Here is a 27,477-nt window from a genome sequence, read left to right as displayed (position 1 = left end):
TAATAGAAGGCATCTCCTTTACAGCAGGAGCACTGTGTGCTCTGGGGCCTTCTGGTCTACTTTGCTTGTTTTATCCGCTTCCAGCAGCGATGGAAATAATTACTGTAGCAGTAATGAGAGGAAAGCCAGGCTAGTTTCTTAACCAGATATCTTCTCTTTCACCCTTAGGTTACAACACTTGACCCAAGAGGTGAATTTACGCCACCTACTCCCAAGCTGTTTACATATTGTAATATTCTTCAAATACTGTCTCTGCTTTCCAGTTGTGGAAATAAGAGGAGTGAAATTGAGATTTCTTGCTAGCAAAACTATTTCCTCCTCTGCTTCACTGCTTTTGCCTTTTTACTGTATATTGAATTTTTGTGACAGTGCTTCCACCAAGCTTACCATTACACTCTAGGGCTTCTGAAATACAAAGCTATTTCGCATGGCAAACATTGCTTAAAAATAATCTCTAAAAATTAACAAGGAAACTCTTTTGTCACTATTTTCATAGTGACAGACTTACTTTAAGTACATATTTCCCATCCTATTTCCACTTTAAATGTAGTGATAGAGAAAAGTTAATGCAAACAAAACGGCAAGTGAAATGGGCTGAGAACAGCTTAGAAAAAAATCATCATCCCGAAGTTAAACATATTTTCTTTAGTTAATGACATCCCAAAGCATGAACCTGTATTTCAGGGTTAACTGGAACAACCAGCATAGACTGCGGTAAGAAACATTAGAATACATTGCACGTTGGTCAAATCAGACATTTGATCTCTTCAGAACAATTTAGAACAGAATTAAACAATATTAGAGCCAAAAAGATCTGAATATATAAGGATCATGTAAATACAAGTTTTTGAAGACCTAATTCCTGTACCCACGGTTACTCCAGTGGAAGTCAAACGGCTTTGGGGCACGCAAAGGATGCCCAGTTGGCTCCCAAGCCTGCCTCTGCAAATTCAAACAGCTGTAAGCCTCAAGAGAGTCATCTGGGGAAGAGTAAATGAGAATGGACACTCCGCTTTCAGCATACAAAGATCATCTCCCATACTTCTTAAAAAAAAAAAAAAAAAAAAAAAAAGCACTGCTGGCTCCCATGTCAGGTCACTGGGGGGGGGGGGAAAGACCAACCAAACCAACCACCACTAACTTGAAATACTTCTTTAATGTTTTCCTGTATGTTCTTCTAAACTGACACCATTTAATTAAGAAATTAAAGGGAAAAACCTTCCCCTCCTCCCCAGCAGTTCCCTCGCTTTAGCCACAGAATAGTGCTTTGGCTTCTAACAAATAAATGATCCCTGGTACAGAAAGTTTTACATTCAAATACCCTCAAACAAATTTCACAGCTCTACATAATTTTAGAAAGTTTTCTCTCTCACACGCACACAGAAACCTTACCACACTTGAGCAGAGCACGGACTGAATCTGCCCTATTCTGTGAGGGCCAGGGTGCAACCACAGAATGCAGTCCCTTTGGTCCTCTCTAAGCAAATCGCTCTCCTGTGAAGTCTCCCCTTCTTCATCTCCAGCAGCTGCCAGGAGGTTACTGCACTCGGAATGCTCTAGAACAGTTGTTGCAGCAAAGCAGAACACATCTACTTTTTCCCCAATGTGATTCAGCAAGCCTAGTATGACTTCATCGCACTCGTCGGCTTCAACTACTTCCATGATGAGCACAATTCCCTAGCGTAAGCCAGCACCGTTTTCTGCCTAATACATTAACAGCGCTTTTGAGAGTCTCCTACAGCAGCAGGGCAGAGAAATTTTACAAGAGTCAATCACAGTTACAGATCCGGGGGAGGGGGAAGATACTTTCAGACAGGTCAAGTACCTGAAAACAAAAGCAGTTAGAAACATACAGCATCCACTTAAATAAAGAACTGAACAATGGTGCAGGAGAACCAACTTTGAAATAGAGAAGCAGCAGCATTGTACCAGGAATATGTAATTCCCATATAACTCTGTTCCAGCACAGACTGCAATACAGATAATCACAAAACGTGCTAGGAACAGACTGTGGTATGACAAAGAAGTTGAACTACACACAGAGTGCACTCGAGAGCTAACTCTCATGCACCTTCAGTACATGAACAACCACGGTTGTTCCTAGGATGCAGACTGACTGTCTACTAATATAACTTAAGGAAAAAATTCTGATGTAGAAAAAGCCTCTAAAAATGAAATGTTTGCAAATTTGAAGTTGTAATTCTCTATGAAACTTTCATACAGTATTCTCCTTCAGCATACAAAAAAACCAGAAAGAAGAGTACTGGCTTCCTTCTGAGATTTGTTGCTGCCTAAATACTTCCATTTGAAAGGGCAGTTTAAAAAAAACACAACAAAAAGCAAAACAAACACTTCTGTTGTGGCAGTAAAGCATGTTATGAACCATATATTACACAAATAATTTTGCACCACTGAGGCTATTTTGGCTCACTAGAACTTGACTATTTGCATGTTTCTTGCACTTAAAAATCTGGTAAACTCATTGAAATGAATTTAAGAAACGGTCGTAAGTCTATATCGCTTCTTCCAAGGAAGAATGGAACGCTTGTGTTTTCTTGCATTTAAAAAAAAAAAAAAAAAAGAGAGAATGAACCCTAAACTACTTCATTCCCTTCTCCAGCTCAAAAGACTAAGGTAGAAAATGGAAAGGGAAATGAGGCACTTCATACAGTGGTGGACAATATACAAAGGAGCTAACACAAATGCACAGATGAATGACAGTATGCTGTACATGATCCTCAAAAAAAAAAAAAAAAGCAACCCAAAAAACCAAGCAGCAAGAAAGCAATTTTAAAATCAGTATATAATCAGTGACACTTCTAAATGGAAATAGACTTAAAGATTTTAGTCCACAGACATCCTGCTATCAGGCATTTTATAAGACATGTAAAAATTTTTGTTTCTTAAGTTTTTATCACAACCTTTCCAAGCATTCTTTTTTTCACTTTTAACTTTGTAAAGAGAAACGGAAGCAGGACATCCTCCCTGGGAGTCGGTGTTCAGACGACAGCAGACTGTAAGGAAGCCAAGGAAGTTGTCCATCTAGGGAAACTTCAAAATTGGTTTAATTCCAGGTGAACAAGTCTGTCTGCATCAAAATCAATCAATCACTGTCTGATTCCTCTTTATACTTGGCTCTAATAGCTTGGCCGTTCTGAAGTGGCATTTCTTCATAGTCACTCCTGTCAAACAGATACTTGTTAAAAGTTCTGAACATCATGTTCAGACAGGAAGTCCAAAATAAACAGGAAAGTTCTAAACTACATTGAGGCATCAAATTGGTATTTGTGTAAGAAGCTGCCATCTGGTTTCCTTCCTTGTTGGAGATATGAACAATATATATGACTTCTCTCCAGAGCACGATGCATAGTAACAGTTATTCCACTAACTACAAGCCACTTTTCACAAGGATTCATATAGAAGCAAGCTGGTACTACCACGACTCACCTAACTAAACAAAGGCAAGCTCTCTCAGACAGCGCACATAGCTAGTCTGGCGCAAACTTGTTCAGGTTACTGCAGTGTTAACCCCATCCTCACTGTTCCAGCCTCTTCAGCCCCTTTGGTAAGAGGTGAAAACATCAAGGACAGATAAGGAGCTTGTTCGGTGTCTAGCACAGAGACACCTGATCAGGATGGGGTTTAAGTGCTACTATAATTCTCATCTTACATAAACTATTACAAGTCCAGGAAGTTTTGCTAGACTTACTTAGTACTTCAGTAAGTAATGAACACTTAATAAGAGCCATTCTCCTTCCCTGAAGCAGGTACATACAAGCTGCCTCTTTGCTAACTGCACCCAGCTCCTGCACCCAGTTTCACAAGAAGTCCTTTCCTTTCACAGCTCTTGATGCCTTCACTCCATGACCTACCAGCATCCTAATACTTTCTTACCTGTTTGTATCAGGGCCATGGCAATCCCTTTTAAAAACCAAAAAAAGAAAAAACCAAAGTAACATGCATTCTTATTTTACCTGTTTGTATCAGGGCCATGGCAATCGCTTTTAAAAACCAAAAAAACAAAAAACCAAAGTAACATGCATTCTCATGGAGTTTCTGTTTCAGAATAAGGCTGTTTCTGTTCTTTAGGCAGAATACTTTCACTAGCAATCTACAAATCCTTCACTCACTTAATGAATACAGAAAAGAACGTTACAAAAATAACACACCAGAAGTAACTCTCCAGAGGTATTTAATACTCTTACCCATAAATCACATCATCATCTGAATCATTCAGCATAGAAAAAGCAGGATTGTCTTTCAACTGTGATTCTGGAAAATACAAATAAGGGTTAATTTAGCACATTAGATACAGAAACGTGGCTGTACTTCTAACTCAATACTGTAGCAACAGACTCGACAACTTCCAAGGCAGTCATGACTACAATTCAGCAAATCTATATCCAAACAGGAATTATCTCCTTTAAATTCTTCATCCTTCAGTCACAACAGCATGGTTTTCTTAAGAGTTAAGGAGTTGACAATAACTATCTCATCTTATTTTAGATAGATATTCTCCACATTGTAGAAGGGGATTTCCTCCCTTGTGCCGTTTCCTGTATCATACTATTTCACCCGGCACTTAGGAATAATTAAGTCAGACTTCATTATTTTTAATCATTATTTAAAAGTTCATATGTATTTAAAAAGCACAGATTTCTTTAACTTCTTGGTTATTTCTAAGCTACAAATATAGCAGACTGAAGTTGTAATCCCTTGTATGCAAGTCAATGATTAGCCAGTTATTTTTCATCCTTGTAATAGATAAAGGAAGGACTTCTACCTTTATGGTGAGATGTAAGGAAACATACTTTCCATTGGCTATTTATGACAATTCCCGCTACTTGGTTTAAGGCCTTCATTTCTCACGTAATCTGTGCTGCTTAGCTGCAGCTCACAATGATACGCAAGTAAAATTCAATCCAGCGATCTGCCATAAACACCTTTTTCCTGGCAGCTTTTTGCTTTCTGCCTTCTATAAACTACTTCTTGTAACCCAACAGCAAGTTTTTAACTTCATCCTCACCCAGCCATTTCTCTTGTCTGTCTTAATGGAAAAACAGCATTTTTCTGTAACATTTCCATCCATCTCAACTCTAAAAGTTTAGAGAAAGGACCAGCTCCACCATTTACTGCCTTCCCCCTGCATACCCTTTGGCATGCAAGATGTGACTGGACAGGGTGGTAGATCATCTCATCTTGGCTCCCTTTCCCAAGAAAGGTTGGACCAGATAATCTTTCCAGGTCCCTTCCAACCTAGGCTGTTCTATGGTTCTGTATTTTAAACTCAACGCTTAAAGCAGAGAATGCACTCGGTACAAATACTTATTTTACAGATCTTTATCTATTAGAGAGGGATAATGCTTTATAATCATCATGTGAGTCAGATTACTCCTGAACATAGGAACACAAAACCAGAAGTGCTTTATCTCCCTTGACATGGGTGCTGTGCACTCCTCTCCCCATAGCAAATTCCCCAAAATTCCTCCCATGTTAGAGATGTGCTTCACCCCTACTTTTCCAACAGCATGTTTGTGTTACCCATTTCAGAGTCCAGCTTGCCAGCATGCCAATATATTAACCTTTGTTAGACCAAAGTACAAATGAAGTACTGTTGCTCCTTAAGGATTGTCTGTGAGTCAGTGTAAAAGTTAGTGCATTATAGGCAAACATCATATTGACAATAAGCTTGCTCTAAGTGCATAAGAATTCAAGTCTAGCTAATCAGCTGTATACATTTTATGTATTCCTTCCAATTTCCAGTACTAATTTGCTCAGGAGTCGTGCAGCTTCTGCTTATGTTAACTCAAAGCTAATTGAAACAGTAATGAGACAACCAACATATAAAGATGTTACACAGTATCTGATAATATGTCAGATCTTGTCATCTAAGTTTGCCAGACAATTGCTTACACTTACCATACAGGGCATTCTTTGAGGGGGAATACACGAAGGCTAATGTGTAGAGATAAAAGTTCAATAAACCATAAAATGATAAGAATTCTGCTGGTAGTAAGTGTCAAGGATATTGCTCAATATAGCTCCACACATACTAACTTTGCAAACAAGACCCAAACCATACATAAAGCTGTTTCAGTGGAAAGAATGTTTACCTTACTGAAGTTTGAGCGCATGAATGGCTAAACAAAACTGCACGCTTTAAATTCAATGACAGCTAATGTACCTATTTCAAGGTAAAGCTCCCACTGAAGACAAAGCTTTAACTTTAACACAAGTAATATTTGCTGAGATAAGGTCTACTCTTGAGTGGTGGTGTGCACGGTACATTGAATAGTTCTGCCTTCAACACTAAAAGCGGAGTAAGGGGGGTGTTCAGGTAGGGGTTTTTTGGTTTGTTTTTAGAAAAGCTCTTCCTTGGCACAGTGATTGAGAAGGAAGGAGAAAGGACTATCTGTAAATACAACTCTGAAGATGGCTTCTTGCCATCTTCTTTGGAAAATAATAAAAGCTTTACATCTTGTTTTCTACTAGCTCCCAACATTTATCCCAACTAAGCTTATCAGTAACGGGAGCAGTTGCGGTCATGAAGTGGGATCTCATAGTTCAGGTCCAGAAATACAATTTGTAATCCTGTGCCAACGGACATCAGAAATAGTCTCTCTGAAGCCACTTAAATTCTCTGCTATGACCTCTTCCACATGTAGACTTGGACCAATACACAAACACGTTTTCAGTGACTTCTAAACTATTAACTTCTCAGATATTTTGGTACGCCCCATGCCAACTGACAGGTATACAGCAAACTGAATTCATGCAGCAAATACAGCCAAATTTGTCACAATGACTTGTTAAAATTACTTGAATGCACACATATCTAGGCCATCATTCCTTTTGAAGAGTATCAAATGCAGTTGTGATTTATGTGATGTAAAGAAATCAGACTGAAACGATCTCAGCTCATAATCTTTACAAAGAGCCATTACAAAATGCTGACATGAAACCTTGATCAAAATGCACTCAACTTAGAAAGCCCACTTAGAAGTCAAAGGTCTCAGTCCTTAGGTACATCACTTTTAAGTACCTTCTGCATGAAAACAGATTAACGTTCCTACTTGAGCAGTATCACAACACAAGGATATAATTCTGATAATGAGTCGACAGCTCAGCAACAAAGTTGTCCTGTAGAACTTGTGCTCCAAAGCGTAGGTAGAGTATAACAATGCTGTGGAAAAAAGTTAAAGCATATAGGTGTAACTCTGTCTTTAAACCACAAAGTGGAAATGGTAGCTTGATAGAACAGTATATGAGAAAATAATTTATGTTAACATGCTGACCTTTTAAGATACATTTGCTGTCATAGTTCTAAGTTAAGAATGTTTCTTTTGTGATTAAAAGTCAGCAGTTAACTGAGTAAAGCAGAAAAAAAACCCCATGGTCTATTTTCCTCAGATTTCATCCACTACAGACAATCTAGAGTCAACAGTAATTTGAAATAACTGCTGGGAGTGGGGGAGACAGATATTAACAATAATCTAAGAAACTAATTCTAAACTTCTGCTTTGAGTAAGTGAAGCTTACAAAGCTCCAAAAGAGGCTAACAGTGCACTGCAGCCCACTCAGCAGTACAGGAAACGTCTCCGCTAAGTGAACCTCTAAATCTTGCACTGTATTGCTGTCGTAACAGAAATAATATAAAGTTAGCTCTAAAAGCCTCAGGAAGGGTTAAAAATTTAAGAAATGCTAGCCATAACAATCATATCAAAGACATTCCTCAGTTTCATTGACAACTTTATTACTGACCAAATGTATTCAAAGCCCTGAAAAAAAGATTATAAAAGTTACAGTACTGAGAAATGTACTTTGAAAAACCTTACCTAATGACAAGCACTACAAAGGTTAATGCAGTCAAGAATTTTAACCTGAGATCTGAAAAAGATTGAGAAAAGTTGTTATCAGCATATTTACCCCTACATCCAGGAGAAGCAAGCCTGTTTGGTGAAGAATCAAAAGAAATATTCCTTACCAACATAAGGCATGTTACGAAGTTCTGAGCATGCCCTCACTATCAGGAACAAAAGGTAGAGGATGTACGTGGTTGCCACCACAAGGAAGAAGATTTTCATTCCCTATAAGAGTGTTAGTTTTTATTATTTAATGAGATTGGTCTCTTCCTTCTCCCCTCAGTAGAAATCATTATTTCCCAAAGCACAACATAGAATGGTCCATTTATTCAGGGAAAGGAGGCTCACGAAAGGAAGTACAAAATGAAGATGGCTGTACATCAAGGCAGGTTTTGGGGAATGTAACAAAATGATGTTTAATAGAAGACATCATTTTGCTCACTGAGTTCACAGTGAGCTGAATCTCAATGATTTTCTAAAAACACAGCTCCTGATAACAATACAAGGACAATACAATAAATCAGCTCTTCCTTTACAACAAGAAAGTCTGAAATTTACTAGGACAGAGGATCTTGGCAGGAGTAAAGATGTACAAAATGGACTTAATAAGAGGCTTAAAATATTTTCTTTCAATCCCAACAGTTATGAGTCCGTGACTAAACTTGTGGTGTTGAGTCTCCAGATTTGTAAGACAATTTACTCTTCTCATTGGGATGGAGCTCAATATGGCCTTTGCATGATCTAAAGCAAAATTAAAAGTCCCCTAGCCAGAATAAGACCATCTGACCAGCATTTGCTATTTTCTAAACTGTGTTATAGATTTTAATAGAAGAACAAACCCCACCTCCTTTTATTGCCTAACTCCACCGGACAATTTAATAGCAAGAAAACATTTCTAACTTACCTGGAAATTACCTGTGTCAACCCTGTATTGATACGTAGGATCATGTACTTCATTAACACTAGAAAAGATTCAAAATGAAAAAGTGGTACTTACACCATTACAAAAGACAAGGTCAAAAAGCCATACTGACAAGAAACCCACTAACAAAGAAAAGGTTTAAAGTTACTATACAGAGTTTGTAACTAAAGGTTTTGGCTGTATAAATTGGTGCAATGCCATTGATTCCAATGGAGTCATGACAATTTACAGTACATAACATCCTCCTCCTTCCCAAACCTCATTTTGAACACATACGGAAGATTTCAGTTGTGAGCATGTCTAATCTCCCCACTTACTTTTTAGAAAATGTATACTCTTGTAAATTCCTACAAGCCTTCAGGATTTAGCATTTAAATTTTATCCTTGGTGATAAGAATTATACTTAAGAAATAACTGTGGTATAAGCCCTTCCCTCATAGCAATTCTGATAGGTCATTAGCATGAGCATTTCCTGCAACTGCGCTGCTTTCAACAACATACAAGGGCATGGAGAAGGTGAAAAGGTATCTTCCTTCTGAGAAATAAAATAAGAGGCAAGCACATGAGACTAAAACGGTTTAGAAACTACAAATGTACCAAAACTGAGGAAGTTTTCTAGATGGGGAATAGTGACACGTTTATGTTAACACAACAAATTGGAAAAAAGAGAGAAACACTAAACCAAGCAAAAGAACTGAGTTTTCAGGAGAGAGAGCGTAGCTTGACTAAACAGTGTCAATACCAGTTATGCCAGTTTAATAGTTCAGAAAGTTTGGTCAAACTGTGTAATAGTTAACTACAGAGAAACTGTTGCTTCAAATACTAAAAGCTAATTGGGACACAGTGCTAGAGGGAGTATTGTAGGAAGCCATGACATATTGACAAAGTAGTGATTTCTAGATCTCACTCTGATTTATAAAATTATGTACTACTAGATTGTCCATGGGGAATTCTTTTTTCAAATCGGTCACAATTTGCAAAACAGAAAGATGTAAGAATTTGAACTCCATTGCTATATCACAATCAGAGCATTAAGAAATAGATGCCACCAATTATAAACGATCTTCTCATTCTTGACCACTGTCAGCTTGTTACTTTTGCACTGAATTTTAAATTACTCACGTTTGCCATATTCCCAATGTAACAGAGGCCAGCCACAATAGTCCAACAATAAAGAATTTGGGCAGATAGAAAGTTAAGCACTTCCTTTCCCCCTGTTGAGAAAATAACAGTGTGGTGAAGGAGTGAACCCACATTTGAGATTTCATTCGTTCTTGACAGAATAAAATAACTATCACCTTTGTTTCGTTCAACATGAACTAGATTAAGAGACTCGCCTTTCGTATTTTTAACCTGCACAGGTGATTACAGAAGACATAAAATCGTATCATCATTTGTGTTAATAAGATGCAGCAGATTTTGAGCATCCTATTTATAAGGTCCCACGTATTTCACTGATGCTGCAAATATAGGAATATGCTCCAGAATTCATACTTATCTTATGCAGTATTTTAAAGTGGTTTAAAAAACAATCAACCACCATATACAACAACAAAACCCTTCAAGCAAGAACAAAGCATAATGGCATCATAATTCTGCAGACTGTCTTGCAATAGAGTGGACTGTCCCATCGATCTCATTTAGGCATGGCAGCCTCAAGACAATCTACTTCACCACAAATCATTTTAACTCCAAAGCTTCACATGTCACATTGTACTTTAAGAATAAAATTAATGTCTTTTTTTTTAAATTTGGTTTCATTTTTGTGACCTTTTAAGAGAACTGAAAAAACAAGTACTGCCTTCTTAGTAAGTCGCGGATAATGTTGCACCCTTACCTGTACTCTTATACCATGGTAGACGCAAAGCCAGAACAACAACAATGCACACAGAAACAGCGACTGGAAGAGATCATCCAGCATTCCAGGAAACCAGCTGTTCACCAGAAAAGAAAGGGGGAAAAATGGATCTGTAACAAAATAAGAAAAAATAAGTTAAAACAGAGGGGAAAAAGCAGAGTCTTTTCCATTCTGAAAAGTAAAGCAGAATGTATCTTCAGAGGAACACAAAATCCTAGATTTTTCAAGTTATACCAGTAAATGAAATTCAAGTTTGCTGTATCTTAAAGTAGATTACAAAGAAAATAGTGCCTCCAGTAGCAAGCCTCTGTGCTGTAGAACTGATCTGAAACGGTTGCCAACACTTCTAGATTTCAGGTTTTATTAGACTTTCTACTAAACCACTGTTCTTGGTGATGACCTAAAAAATTATGATAGAATGACCGAAAGGCAAATATTCTTTTGGTACTGCCAGACAGTGCTAGAATTTGATGTGGTTTACCAGACTAAAAGTAGCCTCCATTTTTAGCTAAAGTGCGAGTATCTGAAAAATGAAGTAGTAAGACTTAGCAGACAAACACAGAAATTGCATTTACATGTCACCATACGAAAGGTTCAGAATGGTCGCAGCCACCTATTCCAATCAGAGCTTTAAACAAATAGAGTTGACATTCATGCAACTGAAAAGAATGAAATCCACTGACTCATTATGCCCTTGAATTTGATACACTTCAAAAGGGTGGTATTTTTTTTCTTAAATTAGTTTTCTGAAGCCTTATAAACAGCTGCTTATGAGTTCAAGGCCAAATTCCATTTTGCCTTCTCCCTCTCGCATACGCTCCTTTTTTTTCTTTGTTTTCTTTTTGTGGGTTTGTTTTGTTTGGCTTTTTTTTTTTAAAAAAAAGCAGCTTTTCTAAAAATTCAAGGATACAAGTACCATTGTAAAGTAGCAGAAGGGGAAGAAGGATGGACATCCATTTCTGTTCAATACCCCAGTCTCTCATGGAGAATTTCCGCAGGGAATGTGCAAACAGACACTATAAAACAACAACAAAAAATTCTAAGGAAGGAATACCGCCTTAATGGTTTTAGCAAAGCAAAGAGAGAACACAGCACACTGCAAAGGCTACTGCACAAGGTCTTTGCCACTGAGAACATTGTAAGACAGGAGACACATCTCCTAGCTTCTAGTTCTGCTTCAAGTTTGCTGGCTTACCCCAAGGCAAATTACTTAATCTCTCAAGCAAACCGAGCAGGAAACCAGCTAGTACCGCGCAAATCAACAATGTATGAAAAAATGTTGCCTAATTACTGGTCACACACTACCAACAACTTCCACTTAAACTCACTTTTTAAAAAAACAGATTCGGTATCACATTCACAGTTACCTGCTAAGTGACATAATTTATGTGAGAAAAACGCTATACAAGTGTTCAGTGCTTTAGTGTCCTTATTCTGAAAATTCTGCATTTTAGATTTTATGTTGGTGGGTTTTTTTTTTTCCCAAACACTTCTTTTCCAGGGGCCAAACCAGGTTGGAGGGGAGAGAGAATCTAAATCATAGCATAAATTAGGTTGTAAGGGACCTCTGGAGGTCATCTGGACCACCCCCACACTCCAGGCAGTGACGACTTTCAAGTTAGATCAAGGTCATATTCAACTGAATTTTGCTCATTTTCAAAGATGGAGAGCCCACACTCTGGGCATCCTATTCCAATGCCTGAGTCTACCTGCACTGCAAAAAAATTTTTTTTCTAGCATCTAATCACAATTTGCTTTGTTTAAGCAAAATTCTTTCTGTTCAATTCAAAATCAGAGTTTAGAAAAACAAGTTTTCCCAGCTATCCTATTTTCTTAATGTCCCTTCAATACCACTTATAAAAACACAAAAGCAGCAACTACATAAGTATTTTAGAAACTTTTTTTTTACCTATTCAGTGATATCTCAACTCTGCTGCCTGGGATTAAGTTACTAAACACAGCACTACAGAGCGGTCTTATCAGCTGCCTACGTAATATACTCCAGAAAAACTGAAACAAAATCTTACCGTGACCATAAAAGTAAGAACTACAAAGACAAACCGGAACCATATTTCCACTTGTGAAAAAGTTGGATTGTAGGTCTTCCACTACAAGAAAACAGAAGAAAAATAGCCCAATGAACAATGTTTTGACAGGGTACACACAACATCAATAATTAGCACTTTCTGCAGATACTGAAAAATTCCCTGGCTTTTCAAAACTTGAAAGGTATAACCGAATTCCACCATGTCACCATGGAAAGACAAAGATAAATTCATAGCCATAGGACTATCTGATGAAAAGATGACATGACCAAAGCAGCCTAATATTCTTGCTTCTCTTTCACCCTGTCATTTTGTAACATACTCTGTGTGCTGTCACATGTTAAAGCACTTCTCAGGACAAAAAAGGATATTCTTCATTGATTTCAACTGCACTTTCATTCAAAGTTTGAATGCCAATTATTGAGTAAATCCAGCGTGCTCTTCATTCTTACCAAGGTCAGATGCATAAATTGATTATGAAGAGGTTGATAACGTCCAGGCACATGTCCTGTAATGAGTTTGTTTTCTTAAAGTTTATTCTCTTGTTTCAGAAGTGGGAAGAAGAAAATCAAGTAAGGGAAGAATAAATGAGCTAACCAGAAATAAAGAACTTTTTTTCATAGGTTAAGGAGGAAAAGCTCCTTCTTCTCCTCTAATTATTAGAAGGGCACAAATATTAATTACAACATGTCAGTTTGCACAAACTCTGCTCTGTTGACAATTCATCTCCTACTTGGCATGCTTCTCTTTCGAAGCCGCTTTTGAAATGTCAGCTCCCTGGTACAACATATGCTCTGCCCCTCGAAACAAGAAGCTTTACCTTCCAATGTATTAAATCTGTCAACCTCTGTCTTGTCTTTTTGAACCATAAATGTAGAATGAAAATTACACTTAGAGAATTCCATTATACAAAAGGCAGTCTATGATTTCAACCAAGATCACCATAAACCTTTGCAATAATGAAATAAATTGACAATTTTAGTTGCTGCCTTAAAGGCAGCCTGTAAAGCAAGATAATAAACCGTACAACTATAAATGCTCCAACACTTTGTCCTGTTTGAAATCTGGAACTAAGCAAAGAGTTTGTGAGGTTGGGTTTTTTTTCCCCTTAGAGCTTATTTTTAATGATGTGCTTTACACACTAGAATATTACAAATATTAATATTCAGGAAGTTCATCTAGTATATAAAAAACACTTTTCCTTTACAGTAAGTTTTTTGTTTGCTACCTGCTCTGACATACTGAACGTTGCATACAGGTAGAATATACCACAGTAACCTGTATTATAAATTTGGTTTAGTTCCATTTTTCTCCCAATGCAAACGTTTCTAAATTTCTTTCTGGAGCCAATCAGCACACACTGACGATGTCACTGTTTTATAAGCAATCTTTAGCACTATGAACTGAGCTAGTTATTTCACTAGGGATTATTTCAGTGAATTATTTTATTAGCCTGCTTATTTTAGCTGAATAAACATTTTTCTCTTCCTCATAAGCACAGTCAAAAAAAAAGAAAAAAAATTCTTAATTTTTCTTTGAGTTTTTTAAGTCTTCCTAGCCCACACTTTTGTAAAGTCTGGAAAAATCTGGCTAATTCAGATACATCTCCTGGAAAGGCTGAAAAAGATACCATGCTGTGGAGAGGCAACATCTCTATAAGCAAATGCAGAAAACTGGATGTTCTAGTCTAGCTTGCCTACTGTTAAAAATATCTCCCAGGAATTAGACTAAATTTATCTGTTGCAGAAAACAGCGTTAGCAGTTCTGAAAGAAAAATCTTTCCTTATAGAGTTAAAAAAATTGGTCTAGACCCTTATTAACAGCAAATGCTGTAATAGTTCTGACATTAGTAGTGACAGAAAAATTGATCATGATGCATCTTTCTGTTTATTTCAAAAATCAGATAACTGTTTATTACAGTTAAAGCAGACTTCTACAGCATTAGTAATTAAAGAGATTTCTTTTGCTAGTATAAAACTTAATACTTACCGTGAAAGTAATATTCTGGATAGTGTAAGTTAACTTATTCAGATCTTCAAGGCTAACAAATATATTGTACTGAGTGTAGTTCAGGTAGCCAAGGTGAGCAACAATGATTTCACTGCATTTCTGTGAACACATAAATGTGTAAAAGCCTTCAGTTTATTCCAGAATATGCACTGTTAGTATAGGGTGGAGAATTTGTCTCTAAATGGTCAGATATTAATGATATTTATTGTATGCCTTACCAATCTTAATCAGTCAGAACAAGACTCAAACTTAAGACCCGCAGATAAAGAATTTCTTGAAAGATACCAGACAAAGCAGAAAAAACTGATAAAGTCAGTCAGCAGGATCAGAAGTTGAACTGATAAACAAGGCTAGCTTTTCACTTAAGCTAGTGAAAGCAACTGGTTTCAGCACCAGGAAGGATCTGAGTAACAACTGTCAGCCAAGCCCTAGGTCATCAGATTGTGAGATTGGGCTATCTTGTACGAACTCATTTCTAAGAGTTCACGGGAGGAAAGAGAAAACCCAAGCATATTGCTCTCTTGGATGTGTGTACTTAAATCTAATGGAACGCTGTTCATTAATTTCTACAGACTACATATATAAAAAGAAAACATTTGATTTACCCTATGTGCTATACCCTATATCTATACTAAATTACACCTTATCACAAAAAACTTCACCTATGCTCAGTCCTAAAGGACTTGCATCTGGAAAAGCTGTTTTGGATGTCTCTAAGCTTAAAAATTTCAGTGAAAATTATACTAGGAATTCAAAACCTTAAATGTTTCTTCACAGGCGGCAGGAGACTTGGCTTTTTCAGAACACAGATGCCAGCTGATTTCAACCAGACTCTCTGCTAGGTGTTGGAGGAGAATTTTTCCCTCCTCTGGAGCCTGATATCCAATCTTCTACTACAATATCCCTTTCTTCAGTACTGCGGAATCTGCCTAGGTGACTAAGCAGGACACGCTGCTTTGCTGACAGAGAGTTACTCTAACAAGAAAGAGGGGTCTTTAAGGGATAATAGACACAAGTCATAGAAGTAAACAGAAAAAGATGGATAGGTAGGTATCTTGGTCAGCATTGCTAGCTAGGTTGCAGTTGTAAATAAAACTATACTCAAGAGTCTTTCCTGAGATGTGCTTAACAGATATAGTCTTCTCATTTGCAATGTAACGTAACATGCACACAAACAGATTTAAAGAAAATGTACTGCATCAGAGTTTTAAGCAGGCACATACTTGTGCACAACTGAGTAATCTTGTCCGATTGTGAACTTGATTATTAACGTATGGTGTGCTGCCATCCTTCACCACTCCAAGTACTTTGACTGTCATAGTAACATTCTTTTTGAGAGATACTGTAATTAAAAGAGAAAACATTAAGCTTTTGCTACATGCACAAATGAAATCTCAAATAGAGTTCCAAATATAGTTTAAAACACTTATGATATCTAAAGATTACTCAAAGTTATTCAGTTATACTTTACTGCCATAGGGGTACAGTATATTGATTAAAAAAACCACAAAACTTTTTAATTTATATACTTAGGCAGTAAGTCACAAATGCCCTGTACTGCATCTTGACAGACTAACAATTACTAATACAGTATTTCTCACATATTTACATGGAAGTTTTGCTGAAAAATTAGTATCATTACAATCTACACATCTAATTCCCCTCAAAATGAAGGAAGAGAGACAGGGATTCTCTAGGTGCTACTGCTTTCACAGAAATAACAAACAACATATCCCATATACATGTTACTTCCAGTTCTCAAGATCAGTGCTGTCCATGTCTTTACTAGGGGCAGGGGGTGGAGGGGGAGAAAACGTATCAGAGGAAAAACCCACCAACAGTAGCCAGAAAGCAACAGGATCATGTATGTGACAGATGAAATTAAAGATACAACATGCAGGTTGCTCTAGCAGTTTCCTAAGACTTAGGTAAGATTCTCACCATCGTGCTGATCCAACTCAACTACACAGGTCAGCCACAGCTGCTGATTGTAAGTAGACAGTGGTGGCGAACTCAAATTAAATGGCTTCAGCTGTAAAAAAACCCAGAAGGTCAGCACCAGCCATTATCCTGTTACATGATACATCTGTAGTTACAATGATGAGAGGCATGTTTGTGACAGTATTTTGGGGAATAGATTTAATATATGCTACTCTAAGGACAGTATGATAAGCAGCTCAAATACAAGTCTTCCAGAGAAGTAGCTTAAACAGCACATGTATTTTGCACAGCACTGAAGGAAAGGTACGACTACATAAAGCACATAAATGCAGCAGCAATGAAACAAAAAAGTTCAGATATGAAAAACAAAATCGTGAGACCTAGCCTGAAAATAAAAAGTCATTTCTAGCACTTTACATCAAAAGTCAGATTTGTGACCCCTCATCTGCTACACAGTTTTAAACCTCAACTATAATTATGAAAACAACAACTACTTTCCACTAGGTTTTCTAAAAATCCCACATTCATTTCAAAAGCATGGAAGATACCATTACAGATAAAACCTACATGCAAGAAAGACTTTTCTTATTTGATATCAAAATGTGGGGTTTTTTTTAAAAAAAAAATCCACCCATAATACAGTACCAATGCAAACATATACTGGTGACTAATAGACAAAAAAAAATTCCAGTGTATTTAAAGAAAATTTACTTTAAAAAAATAGTCAAAACAAAACCTTTTTAGCACTTTCAAAAAATTACTTTAGATATTAGGTTGACATCAAAGAGCTAGACAGAAATAAAAATGCAAGAACTGAGAACTAAAATATGAAAGCTTTCAAGAAAATGAACGTGAAAGTTCATGTTAGGAAGCCAGATCCCATGTCTTGGTCATGTGACAGTAAACAATTAACAAGAAAAAGAAATATTCCTTCCCAGCTAATGGAAAGCAAGATCACAAGAGGGATATCACTAGTTGCCACTGAGAGCATTGTTTTTCAGTTTATGTTCTCAATTACTATTTCTGGACCCCCTACAAAAGCCTCCAACACGAACTCACCAGGGAATCCTATCAACACTCAAGTGTTACTTTATCAGAAATTACCGTGCAGAAACATCTTAGAATTCTCTACCTTACCTGCTTACAAAAGTAAGAGACTAGAAATTGCTTCTGGGCCACTCATGAAATAACACAGTGGTAGTACAGTATTTCACAGTCAGTTTCAAACTGGAAAGAACCATGTGGCCAGGAAGTTTTCCAGTAAAAATTTAAATACTTAGAATAATTAGGGGGAAGAGGGGAATGTTTAACATTACTGACATCAAATAAAGCCATTCATGTAATCCAACAATATTCATTAACTCTTACCTTTAGGCTGTTGTTTAAGTCGGTTCTTGCTACAGAAGTTTCAATGACATTAGGACCTACACAATATATAAGAAGGAAGAAAGAAAACGATATTGAAGTATGCGTATTACTGATAAGCAGTGACATAAATATAGGATTTCAAAAGACTGTACAAAATACCTCCCTGCAAAGCCAGTAAATAGTATCCCACTTTTCAGATGTCTAAGTCGAAGGGTAAATCACTTAGACATTTCAATACCATTAATAAACTTGGCTGGAATGTTCCTTTAAGCCTCTCTGCCATAGTATTTCTAGGCATGATTAAATAGGAAGTAAGTGATAAACGAAGAGCTCCATGTCAGAAGCCCTGCCTGTGTACTCTAAACTACTACAACAAACCACACAGTACTTTTCCCAAGTTAAGCTGCACACTGCAGTCATGGAAGTACTCGGCTACAGAAAAAGGTAGCTAAGCACCAGTGGCACTGTTGTTACAGCAACCTGAAGCTCAACAAGGGCTGCAAAAACCACTTGAAAAAACAGCATATTTAATTGCACTATAAAGTTTCTATAGCCAGGCTGTGATCGTTACCCGATTTACATAGAGTGTAGCACCCATAATGCATTGCACTCAAGGCTTGGGTACCAGGACAAACACATCCCATTGTATTTGAGTGCATGACGCTAATGCCTTTTTCTGTACGTGGAGTGTACTTGCTTGTACAATCACAATAACAGTACTTTCTGGCTAGTGCTGGGTTTTCATTGCATTGGTCTGTTCAAGCCAAGATGCCCACGTGTTTGTTTAGGAACAGTTCTCAGTCTACTCAGATTGTGCCCCTCCTTTGCTATACAAATCTGGGGCTATAATACGTTATATATATCATCACATAAGCAAACATAATTGTTTAAAAGTTCTAGAAACAATTTCTCCTAAACCAGACAATCCATTTAATCAATGGAGTTTCGTGTCTAATTGTAGTGGGGGATGTTCAGCTCGCTACCAGACTTTTTATGCAACAATTCCTCTGATCGTTCTGGATACAGACACACACACTTAACACGTACTGATCAACTGCATCCATCCACTCATGCTCTACCTCTAGCTCTGTATGCAGTAAATGGGAAGCAATAAAATCATAATTTATGTTAGAAGAGACCTCCAGAGGCCATCTAGTCCACACTCTTCTTTAATTAGATCAGGTTGCTCAGGGCTATGTCCACTCAAGTCTTGAACATTTCTAATGACAGACTCCCACAACCTCCCAGGGCAACCTGTTCCAGTATTTAACCAACCTTATGGTAAGAAAAATTTCCTAATATCTAACCGGAGTCTCTTGTGTTCCAGCTTGTGTCTGTTGCTTCTCACCCTATCATCATACATCTCTGATATGGTTGTTGTAGACAGTGGTATCATTTCCCCTTAGCTGCCTTAGGTATGCATCAACACATGGTACTGGGGAGAAGAGGAATGCACGCATGCATGTACATACACAAAAGTATGTACTCATGCATGCATATGTACATACATGAAAGGACTAAACCAGAAAAATGAAAGCAAAGAGTAGGAAAAGGTCTATATGTATATAGTGGAGTGTGAACAAACACAGAGGAGATGTATAGCAGGTAAGGACATAGACAGGACATACACATACGCGTTTAGGTCACATATGTCTAGAGGCTTCCCAGTCACAGTAAGATTTCTCTGTCCAAATGGTCTCTCCCCTTACGTACTCGGTCTGGCAATTTAATGTAATTTACTAATCCTCAAAACATGCTGTTTCTGCCACAAACTTAGTATTAAAAAAATTATGCAAGAAAAGTAGTTTTTCACAAAGACCATGGGCTTCAAAGTTACTACAGAGAAACAATGGAAAAGAAGGAAGTTTATAAATGAGCAACATGGGATCATTCTGTGCAAGAAGTATTTTAGGTTAGCTGTCATGACAGCTCTAAACATGCAGCATTGCTTGGGCTTCTATAACCACTCTAATTACAATATGAACCATCTTAGAGACTTTAAATGGAAAAAAATGAAGAATTTTACCCATCACACTCAAAGCTTCATATCAGAATTACAGTTCAACTTCACTAACAGCCACCCACTATAAAGCCACTTCTGCATCACTGAACTTTTCGGTTCTCACGTACATATAAACAGGGCAGATTTTTAGGAAGCATTTTTGTTTTGAAAAGCATAATTCAATTTCAGTAAGTGCTCATGGTTGATAAGTCATCATATTTCAGTAATTAATTCTTAACAAAAGCAATAGAATGAGTCCTTTTTAAAAGTGGTGGGGTGGGTTGGTTGGTTTGTTTTACCAGAAGATATGAACCAATATTGGGGCAGAGAGATCATAGTCTCAGTTTTCAAGAGCAGCAACCAAAAAAATAATGAGGTTCTACTGCTATAACTGCTACTCCTCTAGCAAGCAATCTATTAAAGCTTTTTAAAGCAACTGACCAACATGATGCCATGGTCATATGATTAAAAAATGGTGATCAAGTTAAATTGTATCATTTTTCTTTTAGTCTTGCTCAGTTAACAGAATCACATCCGAAAGCAAAGAACCACTCTGAGGTGGTGAACAGGAAAACTGCAGAGGTACAGAAAATGAGCTCTGCACCTTGGATTTGATTTTCCTTGCACTTGTCTCACCCCAAAGGTAACGTAGAGCCATGGGGAAAAGGGAAAGAAACTGAGTGTAACTTGGGGGGTGGGGGGAGAAGTCTGCATCTGTCTTGGGTTACAAGAACCGAAGAGCAACAGCCACCTCAGATTAAACTGTCTTGTTTTCTCGGATGAGTAGCAAGACTTCTGCTAGGCTTCCCAAACTGCAGATAGATGTTGAGTATGGGCAATGGTATATTCAAGTAGCACAGAAAATATGAATGTATCTCTCACTTTTTTCATTTACTTAGCGGGTTTGGTGAGTTTTGCTCAGCCTGCACCTTTTAATGAGGAAGCAATCTATTGTTAGTGCCCCTCCCTCTATTCACAGGAACCAAGGAGTCGTCAACAAAAGCTGCAAAAAACATCACAGTAAGTGTTCAGTGGGTCTCCTCCCAAGGCAAACAGCATTCTTTTAAAAATAATTAAGTTATAATAATGAACTGTGTTCACACTTTGTCAACAAAACTATCCAGCAAACCACTCTTACAAGGACAAGAATCCCACAGCCGTCCCAGTTCCTGAAGGGGATCACAGGCGAGGCCTGGGACCCCAGCAGGGTACAGATGACCAAGCGTTGCTTACAGCAGCCAAGTCCCCTGGACCAAAGGCAACCACGTAATCAGATCACTCTGCTCACAGACGCGATGCAACACACCAACACAGCTCTCTTTCAGGTTCTGCTACCGATTAAGAATGAAATGCTTGGTTTTCTCTTCCAGGAACACTGCTTTTTGCCTAGTCTTACGTAAAACAATTTTCTTGCATTTCTTGCAACTGGCCAGTATAAATACACAACTACAAATACAGTTCGCTTCTTAAGCCAAATAGCCAAATGACAATAAATTAAGTAATTGTAGGTTTTTTTCCTTTATCAATCATATAAAATGCATTTTTGTAAATGTATTTATACAGTATTTCAGTGGCCAAATAATACCCTACAGCATCCTCAGGCAAGTCATAGGAATATCAGTGGTTAACCTTTATGAACTGAAAGTCTGTTTGGACCTTAAGCTGCTGCAATAAATCAAACGGCAGGAAAGAAGGTTTTATTTCACAGACAAATTTTATTACTTAATGCTATTATGAAAAATGTTCTGCCTACAAGGCATGAATGGGCACAAAAAGCCCAAACAGCTGCCTCCAATTAACCCCCCCCTTCTTTCCAAGGCAGGCAGGAACGGATGAGTCCTAGGCCCAGGCAGCCCATTTCATTCTGAAGGAAGCGAAGGACAGGGCTGAGGTAGAGACAACCCTACAGACAGGTCAAGGGGTGCCAGAGAGCGGCACAGGAGACGACGCTGGGTGATGTGGAAATAAGCAGTAAAGTGGGGGGAAGTGGTAACGCCATATGGGGAGCAAGTTGCTTAATGAGTACAAGTCCCACCCTTTCCCTCTCCCTGTCTGTAACTTCACTTCTGTGTTGACAAAGCTATGCTGACAGCACAGTATTAGCTTATTAACACCGCAGTGACAGCACGCTGACTTCTTTTTCAAGTACGTTTTAGACCTGGAGAAGCAATCTGGCATGAAATACAGAGGGCTCCCACGCTTTCCATCTGCCTAATGACACTCTGCATCTTTGTCGACCAGACCTCCACAAATCTCTCCGGTCTCCAGGATAAGTATCCAGGCACTAAGTGCTTAGCCTCCCAGATCACATCGTGACTCCCACAAAGGTCTTCGAAAGCAGAGCCCTAAGCTCATATATACGTTTGACTACAGAAGTTCATATTTTTACATTACTAAAATATTTTATATTTCTGTGGCATTCGTCACCCAAACGTTTAGAAGGCTTTACAAACAGTTATCAGTTCCCTCATAGGAAATCAAGTATTAGTGCCACCATTTTACAGACTGAAATACAAAGAAGAAAATTAATGTACCAGTCTGCTAAAAAATTATCTTACAATGAAGCTGGTTTTGGTTTACTTTATTGACTGTCCCCTGCGAAGCAGCTGCAAATACCAAAGCTGTGTAGGTAGTATACTATGAAAAAATGAGATGAAGAAAGGAAGAAACATTTCCCCCTCCCTGTCAAAAGTAATGCTTCCTCAGACATCTCAGGGGTAGTAAGCTCATTAGCATTTAAATACATCTGTAAATACCAACAGGTTTAGACAAAGCATACAAGAACTGTAATCTTTTAAAAAGACAACATCCTTACCTGCTATTCCTATGAAGACTGTCAGACCAAAACAAACAAAGAACACTACAAAGACCAGAACAAAATGCCGTTTGGACAGCGTATATAATCGCATCGGTGCCAGCCTACAGGAAGCAAAAGAAAGCACAGAATTAGCTGTTGGTCATATTTCTAAAGGGGGGGAAAAAATAAATAGACCCCATTCATTTCTCTACAAAGAAAATTAAACCAAACTCTGAGGTAACATGTCACAGTAAGAAAAAAACCACCTAATGCTGCTTTACAGAGCAAGGATAACTACTAGGAATTATTAGACATATGTATGTGTACGTGCATCTGCACCCCCAAAATGTATGAATTTTGCCACTTCTTTTTACGCTAGGGTCTTCTATTGTTCTAAGACCTGAGCAAGAGAAAGCATTTCTTAAGTGGAGAGAAAGTTACATTTTTTTAGCTCATACATTAGTAATTTAAACTTCCAAGATACCATGCCTCCTGCAATGACAGCTTAATGTACAAGGACTGATGTCACCAACAACTCGGTTACCTGCACAGGATCTTGATGAGTTTCCTACACCCTATGTATATACTTCACCCCTGTAGGATCACCCCTAACAAGGAGTACGGCAGAACTCCAGATCTGCTAGATGTGTGTGCTCCGACTCTGCGTTCTTGTCTGAGCTCCACCAAAGCTTGGGAAATAGAAACTTGAACTTAAGTTTATTATTAGGCACTTAAATACAAATAGACATAACAGCAATGACATCTCTTCCACAACTGTTTGGTGGCTATCATTTGGTTAAAGGCAAAATAGAGGGGAAAAAATGTAGTGAAAGGACCAATTGCATTCTCTTGGAAACAGGTAACTTCCAGTTCCGTTAGCTTGAGGGAAATATGATCAAGGAATTAATCCTACATAACGTATCCCCCCCCTCTATCTTCCTTTTCATTAAAGGCATAGTTCAAAAAAGGACAAATCTACCACGTTTCAAAATACAGCCAACATTTCATTTCGAGTTATGGCAGAACTGAGCCACTCATATATGACATATGAGAAAATCATAGAGCTGATTTTCTACTGCCATTCCAGTAGGTACAAGCATAGAAAGCTGTACAGTTTATATGGGAAAGCTGTTGGGGGGCTGTGGCTGGGGGTGTTTTCCAATAGAGTTGTATGAGCACCATTCTGGAAAGAAATGAAAGCATAAGACTTAATGAGAGCACTCCCTTTCAACTTGGAATAAAACTTTTCACCAGCTGAATGGTGCTCTTACTGGTTCACCACATATCCTGGTTAAATCATGACACCACATTAACGAAGAAATGCAGAAAAGGCGGTGGAATCCTTTCCATAAGCCCAGTCTGAATTCTGGAACCAGCTACCCCATGCCTGCAAGCCTGGCAGTTCTTAAAAGCAAGGCAAACAATTTACTTTAAACCAGTAAAAGGATTCAATAATAACCTCTATTTTCTTTAAGAATCACTGCATTCTCTCCAAATGAGGCACTACGACAATAATTACATTATTCCTTTACTGTAAAGTTTGAAAGATCCAAATTTTAATTTAACTCACAAAGGAGGTAGGGACAGGAGGAAAAACAGACAGAAGCAATGAGAACTGCAAGCGACTGTAAATGTTACGTGTGTGCACAAACTGGCTGTGCAGGACTCCGGGCGCAGCACCCACAAACGCAATGCAACTTGCCTTGCCACACACCCTGATGCAGAGCAAACACCCCGCGCCACTCTAAGAATAGCTGATTGTACAGGCAAAAAAGGTAAATCGTACATGAAATTACCACAATCATGAACAGATCAGATCCCTGTCGCAGAGATTATCGCGCAGACAAATATGATTTGAAGCTGACTTTGAAAAATGCCAATTAATAGAGGTATTTCACACCAGAACTTGACTGCACAACTTTTGCAGGGCTATAACTACAGTATTTTCCTCAATGTCTTAACACCTCAGCCTTCATGCACTTAAACCACTTTAAAGCTATTACATCTGCACTGGGACTAAACTAACTCAGGTGCATTTTCCTATCCGTTCCTAGGGCTCCTTCAGTTCCCCAGCTGACCTGGTATTCCTTGTCTGCCTAAGAACACCACGTATGGGGTATTATCTTGAGATACCAAAATACTAATCTTAACAAGAAAATCCTTGGTATATGAAAATGGTACAGAAAATGCTGATATGCCTAAATTAACTATAAGGGTTCAAGTAGATACTAAATGCTTCATGGAAGAGCACACAGTGAGGATCTACTCAGTACACAGAAACCAGGTCTGGATGGGAAAGTCCATAGGTCAAGAATAGCTGACGACTGGAAGAGTATCATATATACACAGGAAAATATCACATATGCTTGTGCTGTTCTTAACAGCTTACATCTGGGCATCCACTTCACACCTACAGTCGAATGCAGGATACTTCTGACTTGCTATGCATATTCTCGGTTCTTTTGATAAGCTTCCTCATTTCCAAGTTTTTGCAGACATTTCAAAATGCATAATGTGAGCATGAAAAGCAGCTTCTTCACAGTCCTTACAAGAAAGTCACCAGAGCTCACCACAGCATTACAGCCACCAGCAGTTATCACCTTGGTTTATGCGTCCGCCAGCACACAGACGCGCTTGCAAGCTTTCCAAGAAACACGTTCCGGGCATTGGCTTATTCTTTATTCCAGCTCCTCTCCAGGTGGTACAATACCTAGTAGTCAAAATGGGTAGGTACGCACCTACCTAAGACCAATCATGCTGGCACTTCACAAAGAGAGGAGACTCGAGAGAGCAGAGACACGCTCTGTGTTTTCCCTTCTTTCCTACTGGTAACTCCTGAAGTCTCATTTAAGCCACTCACTGTACGTGCTACTTTTGTACAAGTCAGTAAGGCAACACAGGCACTTTTTGTAAGAGCAAACATCTCGGCCAAATCTTAACTACATTTATCATGACAGCAAACAATATTTTAATAGCATTCCTATCGGGTGATGTATTCTTCATTGCCCCTCACTGCAATAGCAGAATTTCCTTGTGTGGTTTGTCTCATTTCAACCTACCACCAGCTAACCTACAAAGCAGATAAACTGATCTTCCCATATGTTCATTGTTTAACATCTGCTTTTTGAGAAGAGATTATACAAAATTTACAAATATACAGAAGTGCAAGTTAATAATCCCCCACTAACAGCTTCTTTCTTACATCTGAAAGGCCTAATAAAGAATAAAATGTTTGAAAGGCATTTCTGGGAAAAGGAAAAAAGGTTCCTCACTCTGGAAGAACCTGTTCAAATGAGTAAAGAACTGTGCTTTGCTTTACTAGTGGCAGATGCTTTAATCAGCCTAGCCAAGGCAGGCTGAAGAGCAAGACTAGCCATCCAAGCATCTGCAGATTTTTCAGGCAGCTTTTATCACCTGTACTGAGTTTTATCCTAACTCAGAAACGAAATATTTCATAATTAAATTGGGTATGTCTGAAACTAACTGCAAAGGAGCAGAAAGCACTGAGATACAAACAGAACAATATTACACTTCGACATCTCAAATAGCAGTCAGTAAAAACTCGACGGCACTAATGCAATTGGGGATCGAGTGAACTACGGAAACACACACTCATAACAACTGCTGCCTTTCAGCAGCCATTCATATGTGAGATGTAAAAGACGCTCTTTGAGTAAAGCTTTGGCTCAAATGGTTAAGCAAAATGTTTCTAAGGCTATTCCTCATCTTAAATCACTTCTCATGCCTGCACAATGCTGTCTTTACTAAAGACCATGATGATAAACAGAGCCTTTTATTACAACAGTTTTCACTTCAGACTTTCACTTTACAGATGGGAAGGCTGTGACAAAATTGCAGTTAAGCAGTAGGTAGCACAGAGTTGATATTAAAATCAGAAATAACTCACCTTTACGCACAGCAATTTTTCTGACATACTAGCCTCAACATCTCTGCCTCCAACTGCTCTTTTCTATTTTAGGTTTGCTCCCAAATAAAACCATCAAAACCACTTGGATTTAAACGGTTATATATATGCTACCTACATTCATAGTACTGGGTCTATCTGTACACGATGCACTTTCTCACGGTTTAAAGACATTGCTTGCTTCAACGTCCCTCAGAAGACCTTGAATTTCTTCTTGCAGATGTTGTCCACAATGGTTACTAGCTAACGAGGCAGCACACGACTACATAAAAAGATGCACACAATTAACAGTGCTACACAGTACTGTTACATGACAACTGACAGCTAGCCATAACTATGCTAAACAGCTCACGTGCACGGGGCATTTGGCCTTTTTTAGTGTCTTGTTTGTTGTATTCATTGAAGTCTGAACAATTAGTCACGACTATGGTTCTGTCCATGCAGAGACATATCCGGGAAAACAAGTTTTTCTTTTTCCAAGAGGGTTCATTCACCACAGAAGAGGAAGCAGCGGGTCCTCACCCTCAGGTTCCTGACTGCCGAACCAGAGCCTCAGAAACATTGATGTGACCCTCAGTGATCTCATTCCCTTAATGAGAATTAACGTGTATAAACTGAGTGACAGGATTCAGCTCTTTACAGGGGAAAAGCTGACGCTACTGCACCCGGCCATCGGAAGGCATTTCTCCTCCCGGCCCCGGCCCCAAGCAAACAAGCACGTCCCGGTCCCGGTAGCGTCGGGTCGGT

At 38.4% G+C, this 27,477-nt stretch overlaps 1 protein-coding gene across 1 annotated transcript; it reads right to left on the bottom strand.

Moving 5' to 3' along the window:
* Positions 1–3,103: 3,103 nt before the first annotated feature.
* On the bottom strand, positions 3,104–26,992 carry TMEM181 (transmembrane protein 181; the record flags this gene model as incomplete). Its single annotated transcript, XM_009709769.1, has 17 exons — positions 3,104–3,182; positions 4,206–4,272; positions 5,920–6,009; positions 7,101–7,183; positions 7,836–7,887; positions 7,985–8,087; positions 8,767–8,824; positions 9,907–9,998; positions 10,622–10,752; positions 11,559–11,658; positions 12,670–12,750; positions 14,677–14,796; positions 15,921–16,039; positions 16,639–16,729; positions 18,007–18,062; positions 22,824–22,927; positions 26,892–26,992. Coding segments are annotated over 17 exons (1,527 nt in total), but the record flags the coding sequence as incomplete, so codon positions are not given.
* Between the last annotated feature and the right edge of the window lie 485 nt (positions 26,993–27,477).

This window comes from Cariama cristata, unplaced genomic scaffold (genome assembly GCF_000690535.1).
Source record: "Cariama cristata isolate BGI_N322 unplaced genomic scaffold, ASM69053v1 scaffold5891, whole genome shotgun sequence".
NCBI classification, from domain to species: Eukaryota; Metazoa; Chordata; class Aves; order Cariamiformes; family Cariamidae; genus Cariama; species Cariama cristata.
This window is presented reverse-complemented; position numbering and strand designations above follow the sequence as displayed.